The 25,294-nt window shown below is 44.9% G+C and overlaps 2 protein-coding genes across 2 annotated transcripts in view; one reads left to right on the top strand and one right to left on the bottom strand.

The window, feature by feature from the left end:
- The window catches only part of hs6st1a (heparan sulfate 6-O-sulfotransferase 1a), a 53,815-nt gene extending 40,931 nt beyond the window's left edge, over positions 1–12,884 (bottom strand). Inside the window, exon 1 of the mRNA XM_071915937.2 lies at positions 12,115–12,884. Within this exon, the coding sequence (XP_071772038.1) occupies positions 12,115–12,614 (500 nt within the window). The 5' untranslated portion in view covers positions 12,615–12,884. The remainder of the gene's footprint in view (positions 1–12,114) is intronic.
- LOC139924781 (transformer-2 protein homolog beta-like) overlaps positions 1–25,294 on the top strand; it is a 319,694-nt gene that overhangs the window by 89,370 nt on the left and 205,030 nt on the right. The gene's annotated exons all lie outside the window — the stretch shown is intronic.

Genomic DNA, 25,294 nt, shown 5'->3' with positions numbered 1-25,294 from the left:
ATTGGGAAATATCGGAGAGAGGCTGCAGTGTAGGAGAAAGACAGATATATGGAAAAAAACACACACACACAGACACACACACACACACATCCCAGGTGCAGTGAGGGATTAGGGGAAGGAACAGGCCTCAACACCCCTTTGTACTGTCTGCTCCAGAGAAAAGAATGAAGGAGAGACGAGAAAGAAAGAGGTAGGATAAACAGAACAAGGAGGAAGGGATCACATATGCGGCATCTGCACACACCCAATAGGACAAAAAAAAAAAAAAAAGAGTGTGTGCGAGTGTGAGAGTGACTCTGTCTGTGTGTGTAGATGTGTGGGAGTGTGTCCCCTTTTTGCTTTTGTGACTCCCGAGGTTCCCCGCGGTCAAGAGCGGATCCTCTTTCTCTCTCGTGCCCTCTTTTCATACACTCGTTCCCCTCTTTTTTATACACTCTCCCCTCGTCCCCTCCCTCTCTTTTAGCGAAGCGCTGAATGGCCCTCTCTCTCTGATGAGTGACTGATGAATGAAGTAGCTCTTTGAAGTCAAGAGTCACAGCAAGGCTGGTCAAGCGTGAAGGGACGTCGGACAAAAGACAGCAGAGAGAGAGAGAGAGAGAGAGAGAGAGAGAGAGAGAGAGAGAGAGAGAGAGAGAGAGAGAGAGAGAGAGAGAGAGAGAGAGAGAGAGAGAGAAAGGGTAGAGGAAGGAAGGGTGGGAGGGAGGGAGACAGAGAGAGAGGAAGAGAAAATGGGGGGGTGTATATATTCAAAACGGAAGAACGTCAACATCCATAGAGCGAGAGAGGGACAGAGACAGTATGTATGCGACAGAGAGAGAGCGAGAGAGAGAGAAAGAGAGCGTGCTCTGCATCCTCGCATGAGAGCATTTGCATCGCGGCGTTCAGCATGCAAAAGGCCAGCAACACGCAAGCAGGAAATAAACCGAGTCATGACTGAGTGACATCTTTCTGGAACAGGCCTACTGGCCTACAGGGACGGCCTGGAGGTTTAGGGTTTCATGTGCCTCAAATGCCTCTACTATGCTTCCTTTATCGCTGTGGATACACACAATCCCAAGGATTGCTTGGGGGATATAGTTGGGTTTTTTTTTTTGCCTTTATTTCTCTGCCAGTGCTGTTTTTTGCCACGTTTTAATTGCTTTTAGTGGTGTCCTTTTTCTTGTTCCATTACTGTTTTTATTGCGTTTTCTGTTGCCTTCTGCAAACTACCAGCCTTCTTATCTTGTCTCCCTTTTATTTATATATATTGTTAAGTTTACTACTATTTTATTCTTTTATTGTTTATTTATTTTCTCCCCTTCTCCCCAATTAGATGCATTTTGCCTCTTGCCAGGCCATCATTGTAAATAAAGATTTGTTATTAATTGACATGCCTGGTTAAATAAAAGGTTTAATGTTAAATATTTTAGAAAATGTACCCAGGAAAGATTGACTGAGCACGCCTCGCTTCACACACTTTGACACACTCACATCTAGAAGCTGCCCAGTACGCCCACAGTCTTCTACTGTGCCAGTGAGCAGCAAGTGGAGTTTAAGTGCCTTGGTCAAGGACTCCTTGGCAGTAGCTGTTCAATTTTCCCCATCCTGAATTTCAGAGCCATCCCTTTCAAACCAGCAACCGTCTAGGCACAAACCCACTCCTCTATCCTCTGAGGCACCACAGAACTCAGTTAACTCGCCGGTCTCCGTGCCTGTTAGCAGCAGAGAAACAGAAGTTTAGATGCTACCGCTTTGTGTAGAGCAGCGTAACAGGCAGCCAATCAGAAGCTTGTTTGATACAGAGCCATTGCTTTGCTGTGATTTGATTGGCTCATGATCTGAGAGAGTGTACGGTAGTCAGCAGAGACAAAGTTTGAGAAGAGGCAAAAACCAAAGACTGTATATAACTGAAGCATCCAAATGCCATCGTCTCAAAAAGTCACCGGCCAGTGTGGCGGGTGATCCTTATTGATTTATCCGGCAAAGACAAATTTCACCGGCATTTGGGTGCATGGCGGGTGTTAATTTCGGACGCCGCATGACCACAGTGAGGTCAGAGGTCAGGCTCAGCTACACCACTGAAGCTGGTAGGGATTCAGTGTCTTGCTCAAAGACACTTCAGCAGGGCAGATGCTTGTCGACACGGGGGCTTGAACCTGCATCACCTGGTTGAAGGACTTTCTCCGTACAAGATAGACGTTCAGATTTGGTTGACCGGTGATCTAAAAATATGTGCCTTGGGTGGAAATGTATGAGCAGTCGCTGAATGCGCATCAGCCCTGCCTCTCCATGTGTATCTCCAATAACACAGAGAGGCTTTTCGGATTGAAAACGCTACATTGACTGCTGCAAGTTGTGCAGCTTTAGTAGGAAATGGGTTTTCCCTCTCTATTAAACTCTAAACAGCCAACCTACGTGTTTGTTGGGAACACCCAAGGCAAAATCTGAAATATTGATATATTTCGCATATTTTTCATGTACAAGTTTTCTGAATGTCACAACAGTGTCTTTTCTTTGCGTATAAAGGTTCCTGAACGAGATCTAATAGCATCGTCTTTGCTGCTCAAGGTTGTTTGTGCGGTCCTGGGAGTTCTGTTCAACCTCCGTATTAAACTCACACTGCGTTTTTTTGTTCCCCTACATTTTCGGCATTTAGTTGACGCCCTTGAGTGACTTACAAAAAGGGAACAGGTAGGGATTCAGCGTCTTGCTCAAGGACACATTGACAGAAATCATGAGACTGGAGATCAAACCTGTGACTCTTCTGCTACAGGACGGACTGTTTAACCCCTGGTGTACCTTCCCACCTCCTAAACCTTTCTTATGAGGTTCCACTGTTGATTTTTTTTGTGGGAGAGTTGAACTCATTTTTATGAGGAATCCCAAACACCCACTCTCTATTCCCTTTGTAATTTAGCACCCCCCCCCCCCCCTCCCCTCCTCAACACCCTCACCAGATTTTTCTGTTTGTGCACACGAAGCACAAAGCAGTCAGAGAGATAGAAAAACGAGGGCTTCTCCAGCTTACAGCTCTCCAGGGTGGAAAAGAGAGAGACAGAGAGAGAGAGAGACAGAGAGAGAACACCGCGCTCCTCCCGTGTTTATCTCAATCTCACATCAGATCAGATCACTGGCGGATAAAAGCACTTCCTGACGCATCACTTCCTCTCTCTGGAGGAAGCTGACACGCGCTGGGAACCCAAAACGACAGGGTGGTGGTGGGGGGGGGATGAAGAAGTGAAACTTTTTTTGACAGAGTGAAAAGAGAGAAGTGAGAGAGGGAATGGAGGGCGACACAAGAGAGAGAGGGAAGGGGGGGAGGGGAGGGGAGGAGGGGAGGAGAGTGGAGATGATCATCAGGGAGAGAAAACAGAGACGGAGGAAAATGAAATGAAAGAGAGAGAGAGCGAGACAAGGTGAAACCTATATACTCGTGCCCCAGATCCACACGGCCGTGCGCGGTGAGAGGAGGAGGAGGAGGAGGCGGAGCAGCGAGAGACAAAGAGGTGAAGAGACACTAAGAATAGTATAACTGGATTAGCTTTAACACCGACCTTTATTCACCAGGGTAACGCTCCCTCGCTCCGCCGCCCGCTCAATAGCTCTGTACGGCGGTTACTGGAGAGGCCTGTCCCACTTTTTAACCGTTGAGTTCGACTCGGCACTGGCCCATGTCGAGATTTCCAGATGAGGTGACGTATTTATTTAACCCCTTGTTTAACCAGGGCAGTTGACTGAGAACTCTTCCGAAAAAGAGCTTGAGGGGGGCGTTGGTGTGATGTGTGTGTGTGTGTGGTGTGAGAAAGAGAGGAGGGGATAGCAATGTAACCTACAGTGACAGGATTGCTCTGTGTTGTTTAAGTGAAGTCAGTGAGAAGACCAGGCGTACACACACACACACGCACACACACAAAATCACCCGATGGACATGTGAACACAGATCGCACAGGCCAAACATCCACACGGCACACACCCGGATACGCAGTCCTTGCTTGAATGCACAAATAAAGGCAAGGGACACACACACACACACACACACACACAGATGCAGACACAGCATGTACAGCTTCAAAAAGAACAACTTTGGTGATCTACAGCTCTGCCCTAGAGCAAAGCAGACAAAGCAAGTGTAGCAGAAAGAGGAATCTCTCTTTTTCCTTCACTCTGTCTTTCCATGAATGGCATCAGCAGTTTAGCTCTCCTGGTGGGACTCTGACATGCACACACACACACACACACATATGCACACACACACACACAAAAGATTGAAGTCTTGGGATGGAATGATGGGCAGAAAAACAGAGAGGAATGATGGGAAAAAGAGAGGGCGAGGCAGGGAAGGATACAGAGACAACGCTATCATTCATTCTCTTTTGGGGATTTGGTAAAAGTTAGCCTACTGTGTGTGTGTGTGTGCCCAAAGGAGAGACAGTCCCAATCAGTTAAAACTCCTCCCCCTAATTCAAAGAGGCAGTCTGGGATTTGCATTTTTCCCACAATTCAATTAACACGCTTGTCAGCCTCTCCTCTCCGTTCACATGCCTCCTTTGGCCATCTCTCGCTCACACACATACAAACACGCTCACTCTCACAGACACACAGTGAATTCATGAATAGATTTACTTATTCATAAACACACACAAATGGATGCATTTATTTATTTGTTTACAAATAAATGAGACGAGCTCAGACTGGAGATGAGGGGAAGCTCCCGGGTCACATCCTGTCTGGACTTGTCACATCCAGGGACGTGAAAAGACAGTGCAGTTAATGGATGCAGAGGAGAACAGTCCCTGGGGATCTCTCTCTGTCTCTGTCCCTCTCTATCTCAGGAAAGCGGAGGGAAGGAGGGAGGGAAAAGACAAGCAGAGTCACCAAAGAATGGGGCGCTGTGGGGGGGGGGGGGGCTAACAGAGAGACTGTTAGAGGCTCTCAGGGCCAGTATCTAGCAAGAGACGGCAAAGAGACGGGGCGACAGAGACAAGGCCGAACCCAATTTAGAAACCAGGAACTAGGATCAGCCGCAGACGCGCTGACTTTGCCGAGGGGCCCGGCTAATGACTACGGCTAACCCCTTGTCTGATTAATAGCCTGTAATCCCATTCTCATGGCTAGCACGGCGTAGCATTCCATAGCGCCACTCATTAACCACCATAGAAATGCCCGCTAATCAGTCGGTCGCTTTTGGCTAGCCAGGCTAATGCTAGGCTAGGCTAATCAATAGGCAGTAATCCTGTTGGCGGAGCCGCTGTAGCGTAGCGCCCCTCATTACCAGCCATAGAAATGTCCGCTAATCATTCACCGCACGGCTATTTGTCCTCATGGCTGAAGAATCACTTTGGTGGGGGGGAATGACATTTGACAGTCGGCAGCAGAGGGTGGAAGAGACAGAGTGACACACAGAGTCGCAGAGGCTGTGTAATAATTAAGAAACACATCACTCTTGCTTTTCTTTCCTGCCCTCTCTCTGTCTGTCCTCTTTGTTGTGTGTACAGCTGGATCAGTCTGGAAAGGCTCTGCTCTGCATCGGTGTCATTCAACTTTTATCAATCAATGAAAAACCCTCGCCGATCCATAACGGCTAATCAATATTGAAGGCTCGCAGGCAGACCGAAGACAACCCTCCACAGACCACCAAGAGAGACGCTCTGCACTCGAGAGGCCTCCTCTGCTCATCTTCTGTCTGTACAGCATGCTGAGGTGAAATGGCTGGGCTGAATCAATGATGACAACGGCCTCAATTCAACTTGATCATACCGATTCACATTTCTGACATAGCACCCTTTCTTTTTTCCTTGTTTTTTCCAACCAATCAGTTATAACATTGATTCTGTGAGCCTCCTGTGTTAAAACATACTTCCCTGTACTGTATGGCGGTACAGTGTTTTCTCAAAAGCAACAGTTTGGTTTCACTCAGACCATTTTGCATCCCTGATCGAATTCAGCCAAACAGTTACGTGAAGGGAAACAAAATCTCTGCTGCAAAATGGCTGCAGATGGGAGATGTGACATGGAGTTGAAGTGAAGCGCTGTGTTAAAGTAAAGTAAAGTGCTGTGTGTTGCAGAGTGAACTAAAGCATCCACATTTCCTTTTGGGCCGAAGCCAGGAGTTTGGGGAGTTAGGCTGGGTTACGGGTCACGTCGACCTGAGGCTGAACCCGAGTTGAACTCCTGTAGTCAAGAGGGAGTAGCGGTGTAGCTGGGAGAGGCCTGTCAACACTAGCCTCAAGCTACTGGGGGAGCAAACACATAGGAGAGATATCTCGCCCTTTCATGTGTGAGATTATGTGTGAGTGGACTATGTTTACTGTATTGCGAGGTGTAACATCCCTCGCTAGAATAGAAAGCCCGGAAGAGAGGCCCCTCGTGAGAACCACTTACCGGACCTCATTATTTATTGTTGACTGATTGGCTTGTGGTTGAAGTTAAGGTTAAAATTAGAGTTAGATTATCGTTTGGGTGAGAAATACATCAACGGAAGGTCCTCACAATGATATGATAATAAACTTTATTTATAGAGCAGTTTATTAAACAAAGCTACAAAGTGCTTCACAGAGCTACAGAGAAGGAAAACTATCTAAAACACAAAAACTAAGTAAGCAAGTTTATAAAAGTGTGTTTTTCGGAGAGCTAAGAGTGCCCTTCCCGAGGATCTCAGGCTGCGATTTGGCTCATACGGGATTAAAAGGTCAGAGATGTGGCTAGGTGCTAATCCAACATGAGCCTGGAAGATGATCAGTAATCTATCTTAAAATCAATTCTATAATTCTAATGCAAGTACTACCTGCTGTTTATGAGAGTATACATAGAGGGATGCAGTGGTAATGAAAAAGTAACATAATTTTTTTCCAGAAAAGCATTAATTTATGTTTTTCTTTCTTATCTTCATAACTTACTATGATGTATACTATGACTATAAATCCAAAAGATTTATATCAGACTAAAAAAGTGGGTAAACTATTCCACACATACAAAGGTGGGTAGGCTGGTTAGCTGGAGCATAAGCTCATTCCTCACAGGGTCAACATACAGCAGGCGAGGCAACACTAGTCTCAACTAGTCAAAACCAATTAGAGAGCCTGCTTTCCAGTAAGACAAGCAGGCTTGTCCCGTAAGTGAAGGGGATTGGAACCAGGTAAGCAGGTAGGGAATAACCGGCTGGAAGGATGTGGGAATGCTATTGGGAATGCTGGAACGTGGTGCAGCCACAGCCGGGATGAGGGAATCTAACCGGCTTTGGAGCGCCCGGCCGCCAGCGCTTAAACCCGGCTAATCTGATTGGATTAACACCGACCTGCCTGGCTACACACCGCCTACCACCACGCATGGGCACGCACGCGCATCCACGTAAAGATACACACACACACACACACACACACACACAGCATGTACGGTATGTCAGCCAGCCAGGACTGCCTCTGCAGCTTCCTAAAGTTCAGCTGGCTGGCTGATGGTCCCATGCTGGGCCACCACATGCACACGCTTCCACTCACACACCACACACACACACACACTAACACACAGCCATCTTAGGGTGCTGTGATTTGTGCTGTGAATCTGAAACAGACCTATTGAAAGAAGAGTAATGCCCAGAGCTTGACAACCGTGCTAATTGACTACCCCCCCCTCCACACACTACCCTCCCCAGCAATGAAACTAAACGTTTTCACCCCTCCATCTTTTCAATCATACCCTGACGGCCCTCCTCTTGTCCCACACTCATCCTCTCATCCTTTCCTCTCCCTCATCTTACCCTTCATCGCCTCCATCTCCTCTTCCCTCCCTCCCTCCTTCCCTCCTCCCCGCCCCCGCCTTCCTCCTCTCCCCTCATACCCGTACATGTAATCATTCATTAGAACCAAGGCAGTTGTCCATTAGGCAAAGCAGCCATTTTGGAAATTGCAGCAAATCTTCCATGAAAAGACATTTCCTCTAATGCAGTAGTCACGCTCGGAGGGAGAGGGAGAGGGAGATAGAAAGAGAGAGAGAGAGAGGGGGGGAGGGAAAGAGAGAGACAGAGGGATGGCGAGGGAGAGAAGTAAAGATGGGGAGGGAGAAAGAGGAGAGGAAGAGCGAAAGAGAGAGAGAGAGAGAGCCCCCGGCCATAAAGCCACCAAGCGGAAAGCAAGCCTGCTGTTTGATTAGAGAATGACACCATCATAGAGGGAGAGAGGGAGGGAGGGATGGAAGGAGAGGGAGGGAAAGTGTTTTAGAGGCAAGCAGAGAGGATGAAGAGGAGGCGGGAGAGAGAGACAGAGAGAGTGAGAGAAAATAGGGAGTGATTTGAGAGGGCCGAGATAGAGGCGGTAAAATTAGCCCCATCACTTCACTTCGCTTACTAAGACGCTCTATGACACACTGGGATTAAAAACAGGCACACACACACACACACACACACACACACACATGCAAGACACACATGCACACACACACATACACAGGACAGATGGTATCCCCCATCTGAAAGTGTGGCTCTAATTTGAGTAAAGTGATAGGCATCTCCTTAACCAATTAGAGGCCTCATATCTAAAAGGCCTTACGTCAGGGTCTGTGTCTGTTAGTTTCACACACTCATTAGTTATAGTGTGCATGAGCATGTGTGTGTATGTGTATGTGTGTATTAGTCCCAGTATGTCCCAGGGGATCAGTGAAGAACATTAAAACTGATGTAAGAGATGCAAATGACAAAGCTTTTCTGTCTGTGTGTGTGTGTATGTGTGTGTGTGTGTTCCATTCTCCCAACGCCGCCGCTGTTCATCTCAATCACTGATCAAAGACAGATCTGTCTTTCCTGTTACTAATCATTCATCTCACTCCCTCTCTCCCCGACTTAATGTGCCTTCCTCTGATTCTGACACATTTGTCTGAGTACTGAACTGTGCCTTCATCTTTGCGTCTCTCCATCTCAAACCCCCACCGCGACCCGAGCCCGACTACTCCCGTTCCTACCGTAAGCTGAGTTTCAAATTCTCTCTTCAAATACAAATTCTGATGTGCTGAATGAGAAAAGCATTATTCAATAAATTTCCTCCATATCACAGTATCGGAAAGCCATGTCGATGATTTTATGCTCACTTGAAGCGGAAACATTGTTTGTTCATGAAGAAATTATAAAATAAACAGTGATGGAAACACATCTGACGAATAAATAATGACACAGACTTGGCATGAAGGGCCTGATGAATGGTACAGCATCATTGCATGTTACAGCATCATTGCATAACAGTTCAAAAGTGGCTTTGAACATTCTGAAATGTCTGCAAAAGATCTGACTATCACAACCTCCCAGAAATGTCATACGGCTGTCTCTCCCATTTAGAAGGTGCCTGTTGAGGTTATATGGCCATTAGATTGTGTATTAGAATATTAATATAGGTGCATTTCTTTGTTTTCAACTTCAGATGAAAGCATGAAATATGGACATTAGCTGACACTAAAGAGCAACGAAATCTAATCAATTCTTCACTAATCACTTCACAGATCTATTCTTGACTCTTTCCATTTTTCCTGTGGATGTGTTCCTCTGACATCCAAGAAGGCTATTTATTCGCTTCAACCCAGCTGATGGAAACGGGCCTAATTCTCATCTTATTTTCTGCCACATTTCAGACGTTTGTGTAAAATCCACTTGACAGTTGGAAGGAAACAGCTACAGTGAGATGTCGTCACCAGAACTGCTGCTGCTGCGCGGCCAAAGATTTCTAGATAGACCATTTTCGCTTTCTCTGTCTCATAGTTTCTTGAGTTAACAGCGCAGCTCCAAACCGCTTCCTCCACTAAGTGAACAGCTCAGTTGTTTGTCAGGCCCGTAAATCTTCCTCACCGCTGGCTGGGGCTGAAGACTGATCTTCAAACCATCTCCACCACACCGACAGTACACAGCAGAGCTGAAAACCATGCGTACCACGCTGCACCGAGATATCCCACACCACCGCTCTGTAAACACAGATGATCTCTCTCCCCGGCCTCACAACCACTGCTACTGGCCTGGAACACAAATGTCCCTAAACAAGCGAGGGACAGACGGAAACAGAGCGGGAGACAGACGCAGAGACAAAGAGAACAACAGGCAGGGAGACAGAAAGAGAGAAACGACGACAGAGAGCGAGAGAGAGAGAGACATGGAGACAGCGCTTCCAGTCTCTCTTCAGAGCTCTTCAGCGCAGCGATTCACTTCTCTTCCCCTTGGAAGTGGAGCTGTGTGTAATATGGAGCAGCATTGTTTTTCTTCAGGGTGCTATTAAGCTTATATAGTCCCTTGTTTCTCCTGTCAGGAACGATAGGATAGTCGATTATACCAGAGGCAAAAGATTCTCTCTCCGCCGCGCTCACACCCACGCAGACATACCTAGACCTTTCTCTCCCACTCTGCCTTCCTGTCTCTTCCTGTTCCCGTGTCTTCCTCAGGTACGCACACACACACACACACACACACACACACACACACACACACACACACACACACACACACACAGTTTAGCCTTATAAACAGTGTTTATAAAGTGATGAAAGGTCGTCTATCCTGTTTCCACTGAGATATCTCAGCTCGCCATGCAGAATGGTCGGACACGTTATCACCTCTGACCGGGGGAAACCACGGGAGCTGGGACAGATGCCAGCAGCAAATACCAGCGCTAGAGTGTGTGTGTGTGTGTGTGTGTGTGTGTGTGTGTGTGTGTGTGTGTGTCTGTATGTCCCAGCAGTAATAATCACCCGGATTAGAGCGGAGCCAAACCCCTGCAGGGTCCCCTCTTCCCCCCCAGCCCAGCCCTGCCCAGGCTGCAGCTCTGATCCCCTGTTTGAGCAGCTATGGGGAGCAGAGCAGCCCGACTGACATCTCTGCCAGACAGATGGGGGAAAACGCGTCTTTTCTTTCTCTAAATTCCCTCGTATTTCTTAGCCCTTTTTGTCCTATCGATCGTCCATCGCCAAAATAAAATATTGAACAAGCTTAGGCCATACAAAGACACCTAAACCATTCAACAAGCATAGCCTTTAACCACAAGGGTGCAGTGAAATGGAAGTTGATACAGCCGTCAATATGTCTGGGAGAGGGATGCAATATGTGGGCAACAACAATGGGGAGGCGTGGAGTAGAAATGGGTTATAACTTAATAAGAATGCGCACCATGTCAGGCTACCTTGCAGTCAATGCGTGGGATTATTACTGAGTGAATGTTGCCTAGATGTATTACAGTTCCCTGTGTGGAATAAATTCTGCTGAAGCTCACTGTGTGATTCAGTAGGAGGACGCCCTGATAATGGCACTTATCAACAATTGTCAGATGCACTGTTGATCTCCTGTGGCATTTGTGGCAGTACAGTGTTACAATGTCAATCAACAGTTGCCTTTTTACCGTCCATTATCAGGAGGACAGCCTTTCCTGGCTATAATTCCCACAACTACTGTTTCATATCATGCCATAATACTGTCCCACCCAGTGCAGAGACAGACCCTTGATCTCACGGCTAAATGAAAAAGCCTGGACTACAATGCCACCCTAAAACAATAAATCAGTATAATAATCTTATAATAATCCTGTAGGGACTTGCATGAGGTGTGTCATACTCAGTAGTGAGTTTACTGCGACCTTATGTCACTTTGTGGCATTTTTATCTCCTATGGTATCACTAAAGTATTTTTTGTGGTGTAAGTTTTGTTGTCATGCTTGTATAATATCCTTCTACAATGTACTATAGTATTACAATAGTTATGTTTCCTAAAGAGACAATACCACATTAAAGGCTGTTTTGAAAATGAGAAAGATAAACAAGTAGAAGTAAGACTCTCGGGGTAGGTAGATATTGCTTTTTGGTTTAGAGATTATCTCTAATACAAAACCTAACGAAAAATCACTGCAATATTACTATAATAATCCTACAGGGACTTAGTGTGTCTGTGGTACTGAGTAGTGAGCTTAGTGACCTTATTGTACCTTATGGTGTATTTTCTCTATCTCTACTAAGGCACCACTACAATACTCCTGTAGGATATTATGTAGCCTATAGGTAAAAGTTTTGCTGTGGTATAATGTTCTAAAATGTATCAAAGGGATATTTTAGTTTTTTTGTTTTTACTAAACCCTGGACCAGGGTTGGCTCATATTTCGGGGGGGGAAAAAACTCTTCCTTTACCTTTGATTTTTCAACTTGTTCTCCTTCTTGTTGAGGACTCCCGGCACACAGTTGGTGAGCTCGGTCCAGTCGGCGTGTAAGCCGCAGCTCCAGCCCGTGGAGAACCGGGAGAAGAGCCAGGTCTCCTTGCGGTTCGGCCGGTAGCAGGTACATTTCTTCTGACCCGGTCTGCAGTCGCAGGGGACCTCCAGGCGGACATTCTGGACGAGGTGCCTCCCGAAGGTAGTCCCCCCTGTTTTCTGGATGTGCAAAAACACAATCACGTCCTCTCCCTTGATTTGGAAATCGATCGTCCTCTCCAGGTCCCTGACGGGGAAGTAGTATTTCTTAACGTAGTGAGGGTCCGGAGTAGGGAAGATGTCCCCCTCGTCTTCCTCCGTGAAATAACCGTGCGGGGAGCCGAAATTGATCACCCCGGGGGCCACGTACTGATAGAGAATCAGCATGAAACACACGGATCCCACGACGATCAACAAGAATTTGCTGCTCCTCTCGACCATGTTCCTTCCCAGTGCGGTTCGTACAGTACGCTACCATTTCCCAGTCAAGCCGACAACAGAGAGCAGGGCGCTCGGCTTCTTCATTCTTGCTCTCTCGCTCTCTCTCTCGCGCTTTCTCCCCTGCAAGAACGGTTTTGTTGGGCTCAAGAATGACTCATTTCGCTTTAAGACGACCGGCGAAGTTGGTACATTGTAAACCGCGACCGTTCAACACCGCGAAACACACATTGTAACTCGTTAAAACCCCCTAGCTGACCCTCCCCCGTTTACTTACTTTGGCTCCCCTACCACACAGGCTCACTGCATCACCATGGAGTTATGTACCCAGGATGCAGCGCGAAACCTACCTTTTCAACAGCACCCGCTCGCTCTCTCTTTCTCTCTCTCTCTGGTAGAAAAACGAATGAAAGGGGAGTCATTTTAATTTCTTGGTTGATACACAGCGGCCGCGTCATTCATCGCATGTAGGACAATTATCAAGGTAATGGAAGGTAAAACCCTAAAAGTCTGTTTACCAGTCATTTAAAATGTACGGAATTAATATATTGTAATGTAGGAGTGGATTTGAATTGTTCAGCTCTTTTACATATTGCATTATTTCCCCGATGCACTTAGAACGAAGCATGTAACCAACTTGTCCAATTAATCAAAGCACATAACCAATACAAATACAGATTTATTTTCCAACTCCAGCTAACTTAATATTGCATCTTATTTCACTAGATATGACTTGACATAATGTAATCAACTGAAAATGACAACATCTAACAAAACAATGAAGATCTAACATCATTTTACACACTTTTATAATAATTACAAAGCATTCCACTCCACTTTAATTTGTGGATGTTTGCCTTTGCCATTATAATCACCAACTGCAGGTCAGAGCTCACCCAACTTTTTATTTACCATTACATCAGACAGTAGATTTGTTCCTTGCCAAACTGAAATGTCACTTTAATCAATGCTTCATTGTGGCATTTTCATGGTCTGGCTCTTGAATACATCAACAACAAGTCTCTGACTTTAGATGCACACGCACACATACACACACACACACACACACACACACACACACACACACACTGATGCATTAATTTCGGTCGATAAAAGTAAAAAGTAAGTCTATTCCTATATGTAGTGTAAATGGACAAAACATTATGTTAGCTTAATTACCAAACAAACAATACCAATAAAAGCAAATAAACTTTCAATGGGGCTATACAAAGTAATTTATATTATTTTATTGTTTTACTTTAGATATATAGCCTATGCATACACTGGTAAAAGCATTCCCTTACAATTTGAAATGCTGAATTAACAGCAATTCAGTCTATAACTTTTTTTAGATTATAGAGATGAAAGCAAGTTAGACTGTGAGAGCAAGTTCATTAAGGTTATTCAATTGTAAGGCTGCTAGCAAACCAATGGATTATTGCTACATTTCTAAAAAAAAATAATAAAAAAAAAAAAAAATACATTTTGAATGCTGGTTCCTTCCTATCTCCCTATTGCATGTAATTCAGGTAAAATACAAACAAACAAAAAGTTCTCAAAAACAAGGCGTCCAAATTCACTTTCGTTTACAAGAAGCACAAATGCCCAAAAACCATCAGATCAACAATTCACGGCGGCTCACGTTGCTTCTCGCGTTGCCACCGCTGGTGGTCAGCACTGAGTCTTTTCTCTTCTTCTTCTGCAGCCGAACAACTTGTCAGGCGCCGCATATTTATGTTATTCCCAGGGGCGATTGCTGTCGAACATGTTTTGACTAATCACATCTACGAGTGGAAGAGAGACATGTTTCAACTGCTGGATGCTCAGATAAGACTGGCTTCACCAAAGCTGACGGTGTGCTTTTCTTTTTGTGAACCCCCCCCGCCTTGGGCTACAAGGTTTAGCTGTGTTTTCTCAGAGAATTGTTATTGCAGATGCTTACTGTGGTAATAGGGCAGAGCAACATGACTGGCTGCACATAACTTTGGTAAGCTACCAGGCCTATTCCCACATGTTTCCTAAAGGAAGCACAATCCATAAGATCAGCCCAATCAGCAAACCCAGGGGTGTGAAAACAGCAGTTGGTTGTTGTTTGGTTGTTTGATGCCAAATGAAGTCGGTAAGGGATGAGGGTGTTTTTTGAGTATGGGTTATTTGAGTTGAGTCACATGATATGTATTTTGTTAGCCTGTAATTGCCAGTGTGCTGATCCAGTATTTTATGTTCCATGATTTCCCTGTTGCACTCAGATCTCGCTGCCTTGAAGCCTGTCATAATTCACAATTTATCTTCAACAGATGAGGCTTATGACCATGCTGGGCAGATTCCCGTAGTTGTTTAGGTTCAATTTTGGGTTTCTGCACCGTTTTAGCCAAACAGTCTCAAACAATTTCTCTGTTTACATAGTGGACAACTGGTTTTCCTTTCCTTTCCTTTCCTTTCCTTTCCTTTCCTTTCTCCCACATCTTATCACACCATACCCTATACTGCTCTGTTCTGTGTTAGCGCACCATATCTCCTCTAAGCTTATACCCACAGGCTTGTGGACACCACATACATGCATCTCCAACATTTTAGCCAAACAGTCTCAAACTATTTCTCTGTTTGCATAGTGGACAACTGGCTTCCTTTCCTTTCCATTCCTTTCCTTTCCTTTCCTTTCCTTTCCTTTCCTTTCCTTTCCTTCCTTTCCCTTCCTTTCCTTTCCTTTCCTTTCCTTCCCTTCCCTTTCTTCTCTCCCTCATCTTATCACACCATACCCTATACTGCTCTGTTCTGTGTTAGCCCACCATATCTCCTCTAAGCTTATACCCACAGGCTTGTGGACACCACATACATGCATCTCCAACATTTTAGCCAAACAGTCTCAAACTATTTCTCTGTTTGCATAGTGGACAACTGGCTTCCTTTCCTTTCCATTCCTTTCCATTCCTTTCCTTTCCTTTCCTTTCCTTTCCTTTCCTTTCCTTTCCTTTCCTTTCCTTTCCTTTCTGTTCCTTTCCTTCCTTTCCCTTCCCTTCCTTTCCTTCCCTTCCCTTTCCTCTCTCCCTCATCTTATCACACCATACCCTATACTGCTCTGTTCTGTGTTAGCCCACCGTATCTCCTCTAAGCTTATACCCACAGGCTTTGTGGACACCACATAACACGCATCTCCATGACTTCAACGAATCCCCTGAATTTACAGTCACGTCGCGTGAATTAGCCACGTTGCACAGTATAACAAAAAACAATCTCGTCTCGGTATTTGTTGGGGCTGAACCTGTTTGCACCCCGGTGGAAGACGGTTCTCCTCGTCCGTTCCCCTCACAAGATTATCCCAGCATGAACTGAGCGGGCGAAGGCAGCCGGCATGTGCGAGCCGGTCTCAGGCTTGAATAATTCAGACTACTTATTTACATGTTCTTTATTTACACTGAAGCAGCATCCGCCTGTCAGACTGCTGTTACTCACACTCATGATTATGACTTCTGCCTCCCCCCTGGCATTACCCAGTTTTATTAAATAGTGGGAGATATGTGTGTGTGTGTGTGTATGTGTATGTGTGAGAGAGACAGTGAGAAGCAGATAGAGAATATTAATCCTGTGTGTGTGTGTTTGTTAAAGCGTGCGTGCGTGTGTGTGTGTATTTATGACAATATGTTTGCATGTGTGTGTGTGTTTGGCTCTCACCATGTGCAGTGTCATTATTATGAGCGGCATTACTTAAAGAAGATGGATGTCACAGAGCGTGTTGCCCTCTGGCTCGGTTATAGAGATATGACAGTCTCTTTATCATCAGAACCAGTTTATTGTTGCCTTTGCATAATGATCCTGTTTAGATGGATATTTCCATACAGTTTCCAGAGGCTTTCAGTAGTGTATTATGTCCTGCCTCAGTACCACGCTTGCATGTTTAATGTCACTTTGTTTTTTATTTTTTAATGAAGTATGTCTTGTGACTGTAAAATATCAATATACAGTAGCCTATATACAGTATATATATATATATATGTATATACAAAAGATAATTATTTACATATGTATGAGGCGTATAAAATGCCCCCAATTAAAAATGTCTGTCTATAAATAAATAATTGGATGCTCAGCAGATTATAGTAGGTTATTCAAATTAACCCAAGCTAGCTAGAGTTCATTCATGCTTCTTACATCTTTATCCCCACATTGTCTGTAGATTTGAGGATTCTGCTCTCAGGCCCCGGTGTTTTCCCCCTCTACGTCACGCTCAGACACGCACCGTCTGTTTGTGCTTTATTTTTCATTTAGCCAGCGGTCAGGACTGAATTCCAGTGATGAAAAAACAAAAGGCAACAGGGTATTAAAACACAAGAAAACAACTCTTCCCAACTCCGGAGTGAATTGACATTTTCATAGAGGTGCAGCAACAAAAACAGTCCATGCATATTTGTTTGTTTTTAATAAATAAACAGGAAAAAAAAAATTAAGTCAAAAGAATTAGCAATCTGTTTTCATCATAGAGCCTTGAAATGAATTATTCCCTGAACCTTCGGAGCGTTTCAGACGCAAATATTTTCTTTGGATGTGCCTAAGGGGAAGTGCACACTGTAGAAAGAAAACAAAACTGGGCGCCATGTATTTCCTACATTCCACAGTCTGTGTGTGTGTGTGTGTGTGTGTGTGTGTGTGTGTGTGCCTAGACTGTAGAGGTGTGAGTTTGTGCATGTGTATCTGTGTGCGATATGCATGTGTGTGAGTGTGTGTGTGTGTGTGTATACACATGATATTAGGTGCGAGTTTGTGTTTGTGTGCATGCACAAGAGTGTGTGTGTGTGTGTGTACTCCATAGAGGTGAGAGTGCATGTTTTTTGTGCATGCACATGTGTGTGTTTGTGTGTGCGGGAACGCCATAGAGGTGAGAGTTTGTGTTTGTTTGTGTGTGTGTATGTGTATGTTTTTGCTATAGAGCAGTGAGTTTATGTTTGTGTGCATGAACGTGTGTGTGTGTGTGTGTGTGTGTGTGTGTGTGTGTGTGTACGCTTCATGCATACACCTGAAGCTTTTGTTTTTCCCTGTGAGCCTGCAGAAGATCATTATTAATGTTTCTACTCTGAGAGCCTTCCCACCTCCCTAACCCTCCACCCTCCACATATCTGTAAATCACACTGCTGAAACATTCCTGTGTGTGTGTGTATGTGTGTGTATGTGTGTTTGTGTGTGTGTGTGCACATGCATTTCTGTGCGCCCGTGCACATGCTGCTGTGTGTGTAAACTGTACTTTGCTGTGCAGGGTTATTTTTCAGTGACAAGATGACCTTTGAACTTTTTGCCAGAGGACGCATGTTTTCTGTGGTGTGGCAGGCTTTTACTCCTAATTCGTTTTCACAGAAATGACAGATTAAAGCCCATATAGGCACTTGGCTATAGGGAATCGGGTTATCTCACATTTCAAGGCAGTTGTTAAATGATTAAGGGTTTATTTAAACTACTGTGCATAACTACTGGCTGCTATTTAGTGGCCACTGAGCGTGTATTGATTTGTGGAGATAACTTGGGTTCAATATCCAGTGGCTCACCCAGTGTATTTATGTATAGTGGTAAAATTATGTTTCTGTTGGAGCAAACATGCTACCTGATGTTCATTGCTGCAAATTTGAATATTACAATGAATACATCATTAAAATGTGTAACTATTGTGTAGGTTAAGGTCTTTAGGTAGCTAAGAATTGCAATATGGTTTACTTTTTTTTGTATAAGCAGTCATTTTTTGCAAATGGGTTAACATCAAATTTTGGAAGTAAAGTATTTTTGAATATGCTTTTGCACATGGCAGAAGGCCAGTCGTGTGTGAGTGCCGTTGCACGCAGCCCAGATCCCAACTTTGGTGAAGGAAATGCCTTGTGATCGGAGGAGAATAATATTGCACTCAATATCAATTTTCTCTGTCAACATTTGCCTTGGGAAATTCAGCTCGTACAATGGCAAAGGACTCAAATAACCAAAGCTCTTTGTTTGAGTGGAGCGCAATCTGATCTAGCTGCTGCTCCGGTTCTTGGAAGACAAGGAACCGCTAATGGAACCCGCGTAACCTCACACTGTGTCTCTCTCGCTCTTTTCTCTTTCTCCCTTACTCTCCCTCTCTGTCTTCCTCTCCTCCGCCGCTCTCTCTTTCTTTCTCGCTCCCTCTCGTCTCCCCCTCCTTCCATCCTCCCATTGTAAGCCACGGCGCATCAGGTTCTCCTACAGAGAAATCCATACTATCTTCCGTCACACCGCTTATCTTCATTGGGATGAATGGACAATAATTGCCGGGTTGTTGGTGGTTGCCACCTCAGAAACCTGCGTATCTTCCTCTCTTCTGTGCCGCCGTCATCTCCGCCGCTGTTTCATCTGAGCTGCCCCCCCCCCCCCCTTCCTCATACTAACTCTACTTCTCCCATATTGTCAATTACGCTTTATTGGCATGACTGATTGTCAAATATAATATTGTTCCAGTGATAGCTGCAGAGGCCTGCTCCATCACGGCCTCTCTGCCACGAGCAGATTGCAGACAGTAACCTAGTCAACCTAGTCTGAAAATTAGGTGCAATGATGTCATCTCGATCACACAGGAAATGCAGCAGATGGATCTTGGGTCCAGAGAAAAAAAAAAAAAAAAAAAAACCCCAATAAGTGCATACATTTTCCTCCTCTTCCATCTTGTTTTTTTCTGTGCTTTCTCTTCATTTTGCTGGATGGATGGGGAAGATAACCATCTAAGTGGATTATAGCTAAAAAAAAAAAAAAACGATCTCCTGATGGATATTGAAAGATGGCAGCTAGATCACCGAGCCTCTCCCCCCCCCCCCCCCCCCCCCACCTCTCTCTCTCTCTCTCTCCTCCCCTGCCGCCTCCCCTGCCTCTCAAGCATAAGCAGATTAAAGTTAATGATCTAAAGTGAATTAGATATTTAATCATCTTATCATCTTAGTGTAGTCAGGTCATAACTCCGCGCTGATCTGAAATCCCGTCTGTTTGACAGCGCTCGCACACCCGGGCACAAAAAGCCAACTTCGGAGGTTTGGGCGTCGCCTCTAGTAAGGTTCTACTAAATCAATTTGGAGACGACGATTGACAGGTTTTTGTTTTTTTTACCCCCCATTATTTTTTCAGTGAGGTTTATTCAATGTTCACATTCTTTGATATTATGCAAGAATTCTACGGTTGAGGATAAACAGCATTGGAATGGAATTTGGGGGACAGCACCATTGAATCATCTAATTTCTTTCCCTCCTCTTCAACCGCTCTCTTCACCCTCCTCTTTTCTACCCACACTATCACCCTCTATCTGAACTCTCACTGATTGAGGTGCAAGCACTTTGATTTTGCACACTCGGTTGCACCTCTCTCTCTGTTTCACACACACACGCGCGCGCTCGCTCTTTTTTTTTTTTTGTCCCAATTTTCTCTCGAGTTTCTCCCTCTTTTCACTGGGGTTAAGGTGCCCTCTTTCGTTGTCTCCCTCCATCCTTATTTCATTCCATCTCTGTTCTTTCCTCTGTCGATACGTCTGAATTAATCTCCATCTATTCAACATCTACCCACTTTACATCCTCCCAGCTTGGGAATTTAAAGAGTGCATTGTGGTAGGATATATGTGTGTCTGTGTGTGTGTCTGAATCTGTGCTTGTGTCTGTGTGTGTGTAGCTGTGTATTCCTATACATTCGAAAGCTCAGTGTGAGAGTTTGAAAGCTCTGCGCGAGAAACCGGAAGGCTGTCATGTTTCCAATACTGAGTTGTGACTCATATTACCAATTCACCATGACCGTCTGTCTCAGGCTGCTCAGGGTTCACAGCCAGACAGATCTGATGATGGAGTTTTGTGTTGACAGAGAGAAGTGAGAGGAAAGACAGAGACGGCAACAAAAAGAGAGAGGGAGACGGAGCCTTGGAAGGAAGAGGTGCAAAAATTATAAAGAAAGGAAGGGGAAAGATGTTGGTAGAATAGTGGTATTATTGCAAAGAGATACAGTTGGGCTCCTGTAGGTTCTCAAAGAGAAACGCTCTGTTTCAGCGGCATCTGAGGCCTCCCGCTCTGCCTTATGACTATGGAAGATCACCGAGAACACAAACATCAAAAGGACTGCAGCTTGTCTGCCAAACTCCGAATCAGCATGAGTGTGTGTGTGTGTGTGTGTGTGCGTGCGTGTGTGTGCGCGTGCATCCAAAGCAAAGCCTCCACCTCTCACAGTTAGGCAGATTGTCAACCCCATTTTAAACACACACATATGCATATGCAAACACACACACACACACACACACACAACTACACAAAGGCGTGTGTTTGCACACATTGGTGCGCGCACATGCACACAAATATACACAGAGTGGAGGCAGCATTCCCCTGGTACGCCTAGTGAATTTGTCTAAATGTCACATTACGGAGGCAGCCACATGCGCTTTTCCTCAACACCCAGACAGATAAAAGCCAGGGAAAGAAAAAGTTGTTTTGGAGAAAGGGAGGGCAGATACAGGAGGGGAGTATTCATACAGAAAATTTGAGGATATTCTTGTGTGCGGCTGTGTTTGTGTCTCTGCAGTATGTGCATATCTGTCATGGGTTTGCTTTTCTGTGGCTTTCTCTCGCTGCAGTCTTCACCTTATCTTCCTTCCCACTCCAAAGCCCCGAGAAGATAAGTGGGTTTCAGAGGAAATTAATGATATTACTGTGACCATGCTTATTTTTTTTGTTTATTCAGAATACAGTGGCAAGGAAAGGTGCCTGAATCCCTCGCTAATTTGGTGTTTTTGCAGCTGTTTTGTGTCAAACGTCTATGCAATCCTTGTGCAAATCATCCTATTATTAAAAGACGACGTGTCAAAGCGCATAAAGCAGCGAGCAGCTACACTTTTTCATTATAACGGCAATAAGAAAATCATCAAAACTGCTGTGCCCCTGTAGATGAAGTAAATGAACCTCTTCATTACAATGGGGTAAACTTCATTTAGTCTAGATTTGGCTTCTGTTTACTCTGGTACAGGATGAAATGCATGGTTGGATCAGTGATTCACTCAAAGTCCAGGTCATGTACGAGGAAAACAACCCATAACCGTTTTACTGCCGCCATGCTTCACGGTGAAAAAGGGGTCATTCCTTAGTCTGAGGTTCATCTTCCCATTCTGTTCAGTCAGAAAATTAGCCAAGCAAATTAGCAGTGATGGATGTCTCTTTGTCAGGATGAGGCATGGTGGCAATCGGGACGATGGTTAAACGCTGCATTGCTTGCTCACCGCCGAGCCAACCGTAAATTTTACACTTAACCAGAATATCGAGACTACTTCACTGCACAATTAATCATAGATAATCGTATATATCGCGATTCCATGTGTCCACGATTAATAACTATATCATTTGACAATATTAAAGTGTCTGTTATATTTTCAATTACCCTGAAAGTCTAGTGTGGTATATCAAGCGCTTCCGTTCCGCCTGACCAGTCACAACCTTTGAGTGTGCAACATGCACCATGTGACCAAAATGAAAGTTCAGATGGAGAAGCAGGCAGAGAAACCTTACACACTCCATCTTTGGAAAAAATGGAGCGATGAGCAAAGTGGAAAAGAATAGATCAGTGGAGTTAGAGAGGAATGTTATTTTAGTTCCTAAAAGTGGATCATCGTCTGTCATTTGGAGAAACTTTGGTTTTAAACCAGATGACAACAAACAAGTACAGATTCTGGGCAAGGTTTGCCTTCGGGTTGTAGCTGCGCCAAAAGTAATAAAGTAGTAATTAATTATAATTTTAATTTTGTAAATAAGGACCATAGTAACAGTAAGACAGTAGCAGTGAAGACAAGACTTTCTAGCCGCTGCTACTTTGAGAAATACTGCACTGAAAAAAGTCATAACACACTGTATGTTAAGGTGCAAAAGTGAAATAAAATTATTTGTTTCCTGAAACCGAGACAAATATAATTGTGATTAATAATTGTGATCAAAATATTTAGCAAAATAATCAGGATGATCATTCTTGCCATAATCATGCTGTCCTTGCTTTGGTTTTTCCATACATCAGTATCCCTTTCTTTCTTTCTTTTTCTTTTCCCCATTCTTCCCTCCCTGCCTCTGCCTCTCCTCCTCCCTCCCTTCTTGTCTTCCTTTCGGCTTCCCCCCCCCCCCCTCTCTCTCTCTCCCCTTCCTTCCCGTCTTTCCCCTTGCACTTTCCCTCCCGTTCTCTTCCCTCATCCTCCCCTCTCCCTGTCTCTCTCCCTCCCTGGCTCCCTCTCTCCGCTGTATGGATGAGTAGTTATATCATTAGTATGCCATTAGCTCTGATCATTGATTCCCGCTGCAGATCTCTCCCCCCGTTCGCTGACACGGAATTCTGAGGAGATCCGTGAACTTTATCACCTTCAGCGTTCCGGTTCCCTCCTCAGAATTCCCACCGGATCAGCACTTTCCTCCCCTCCAGACCTTTTCTAATTATCCCGTTCCTGCCTTTCAATAAATAATTACAATAAAGGTCATCAATCAAAACCGAAACATTGATAACTGAAGAGAAAGTCCAATATCCCCTTGGCACAGCGGTGCTGCTGTCATAAATACGATGAGGGAATGTGCGCGGCGCTGTGTGTGTACATCTCGGTGTGCGTGCATGTGTGTGCGCAAATAATATTCACATAAATCATGTGGTATGCGATAGATGAGAAAGACCAGTGACTACAGTGTACACATGGGCTGCTGTGATGGAGCGTTGTGTGTCAGTGTGTGTGTGTGTGTGTGTGTGTGTGCGGTCATGTGTGTGTGCATTTGTAGTCTTCAGATGATATGGGTGGCAAAAGTAAACAAAAAATGATCAAACACTAAGGTTTGACTGGGAATTAAGCTCATGCTAAGGCCCACACACAAATAGCGCACCGAGCAGCCCTACTGCATTTTGATTAGCTTAGCCCCCCCCCCACACACACACACACACACACACCTGGATATGCTAATGTGAGAGTGTGTCTGCAGTGAGAGCCGCGGGGTAGTCTCTTTGGTGCCAATGATTGGTTGCTATCTGTCTTGCCTGGAGGAATGGCTCGGCAGCCAGGCCTCCCGCAAGGCTCAGCCCAGAGAAGAGCTCTGATAACGGGGAAAAATGTGAGCCATCCGCGGCGTCAGCCTGGAGGAACCGCTGCCCCGGGCCGCTTCTGAAGCCGCAGCCTAAATGAGTTTCTGTGCCTGGCGGCTCAGCAGAATTCAACACCGTTACACATTGTTGTCGTACACACACGCACGAACACACACACACACACACGTTCGTGCAGGAATTCTCGCAAACACACGCGCACACGCACTAATCTGGGCTTGCACTCACCCATGCATACCTGGACGGCCACTTACTGTGGGAAATGAGAAAATCAGAGAGAAACATTGTCTGTTAAGAGAGTAAACAGCTCGCTAGTTGTTTTTGAACGTGGGAGCCCAAATGCATTCATTATCCTGTTGCTTATGGAGGCACTGTGCTCTGCATGTCAACACTTCGCCACCCCCGTACTCTCATCATAATGCAAAGCCAATCACACACGCACACGCGCAAGCACAGGCACACACACACACACACATAAGCATGCACACACACACACGCACACACATGCACGCAATGTCAATGATTTCGAAAAGGAAATGGCTTCCATTGCACTTTTAAATATTCTTATCCTTTTCTTTTGCCTCCTCACACGTCACTTTCCTCTCTCTATCCGTCTCTTTCGTTCCCATCTAATTGGTCCAAATACTCACCAGCGGTGACACAAACAGCGGTAAATTAGTTTTCATCAAAACACAATTCCACCTGAATTCGACCTGCAAATGTGCTGAACACATAAAGATAAAACCCATGGTTAGGCTTTTAGAGGTGTTAAGTGCCTCTCTCCCTGGGAGCTGATGGTTTGGAAACATAGATGGCACAGATTTGCTGAAATGGAGATTTTAGGATACTGTTTGGTAAAAAAAACAAAACAGGTATCTATTAGGAGAAGGTAATGGGTAGAGCCAGGCTGATCCCTCTATGGGAGAGCTGGTGGAGAGAGAGGGTTTCTTGGGCATAGTCGAAGAGACAGAGCATGAGACAGTTTGCTAGGCATGTCTAAAGATAGAGAGGGGCTGAGAGAGACGGGAAGAGAGAGGGAAGAGGAGATTGGCAGTGGGTGGTTAACCAGACGGTAACACTGCATTCTAAACAGGTGAAAAGTGCGTCACAGAGCAGATTCTTATCCAAGCTGATGATGACTTCTTATCACCAACAGGACTGCTGATGTCGATGTTATTCACTGTAAAACACAATGCCTCACCTGGTGGTTTCTGTTGACATCCATAATGATGGCTTAGCATTGTGGTTATATTTATTTGTGTGTGTTTGTCTGTCTGTCTATGTGCATATCAAGGGCTTCATTTCATATTATCATTTTTTATAGATAGAAATGTGTCTTCAGATGGCTAATAACGTCTTAATGTTCTCCTTAAAGGTGCTACGTGTCGCAGTTTAACATCAATAAATCATTACCCCATTAATTTTGAGACATTAGTATAATTACTGCAAACAAATGAGACCATCTCCAAGAAGTTTGACAGCCTCTATTGACCTCTGCACTGCATTTTACATGGTGTGCCACTGGGATTTCACTTTGTACTTTTTCCGGGGTTTACTTTGTGGTCACAAGGAAAATTCCACCCTCAGATACTCTTATACTGTTATATACCATC

This window comes from Centroberyx gerrardi, chromosome 17 (assembly GCF_048128805.1).
Source record: "Centroberyx gerrardi isolate f3 chromosome 17, fCenGer3.hap1.cur.20231027, whole genome shotgun sequence".
NCBI lineage: Eukaryota > Metazoa > Chordata > Actinopteri > Beryciformes > Berycidae > Centroberyx > Centroberyx gerrardi.
The sequence above is the reverse complement of the archived record's forward strand: the minus strand, read 5'-3'. Positions and strand labels throughout refer to the sequence as shown.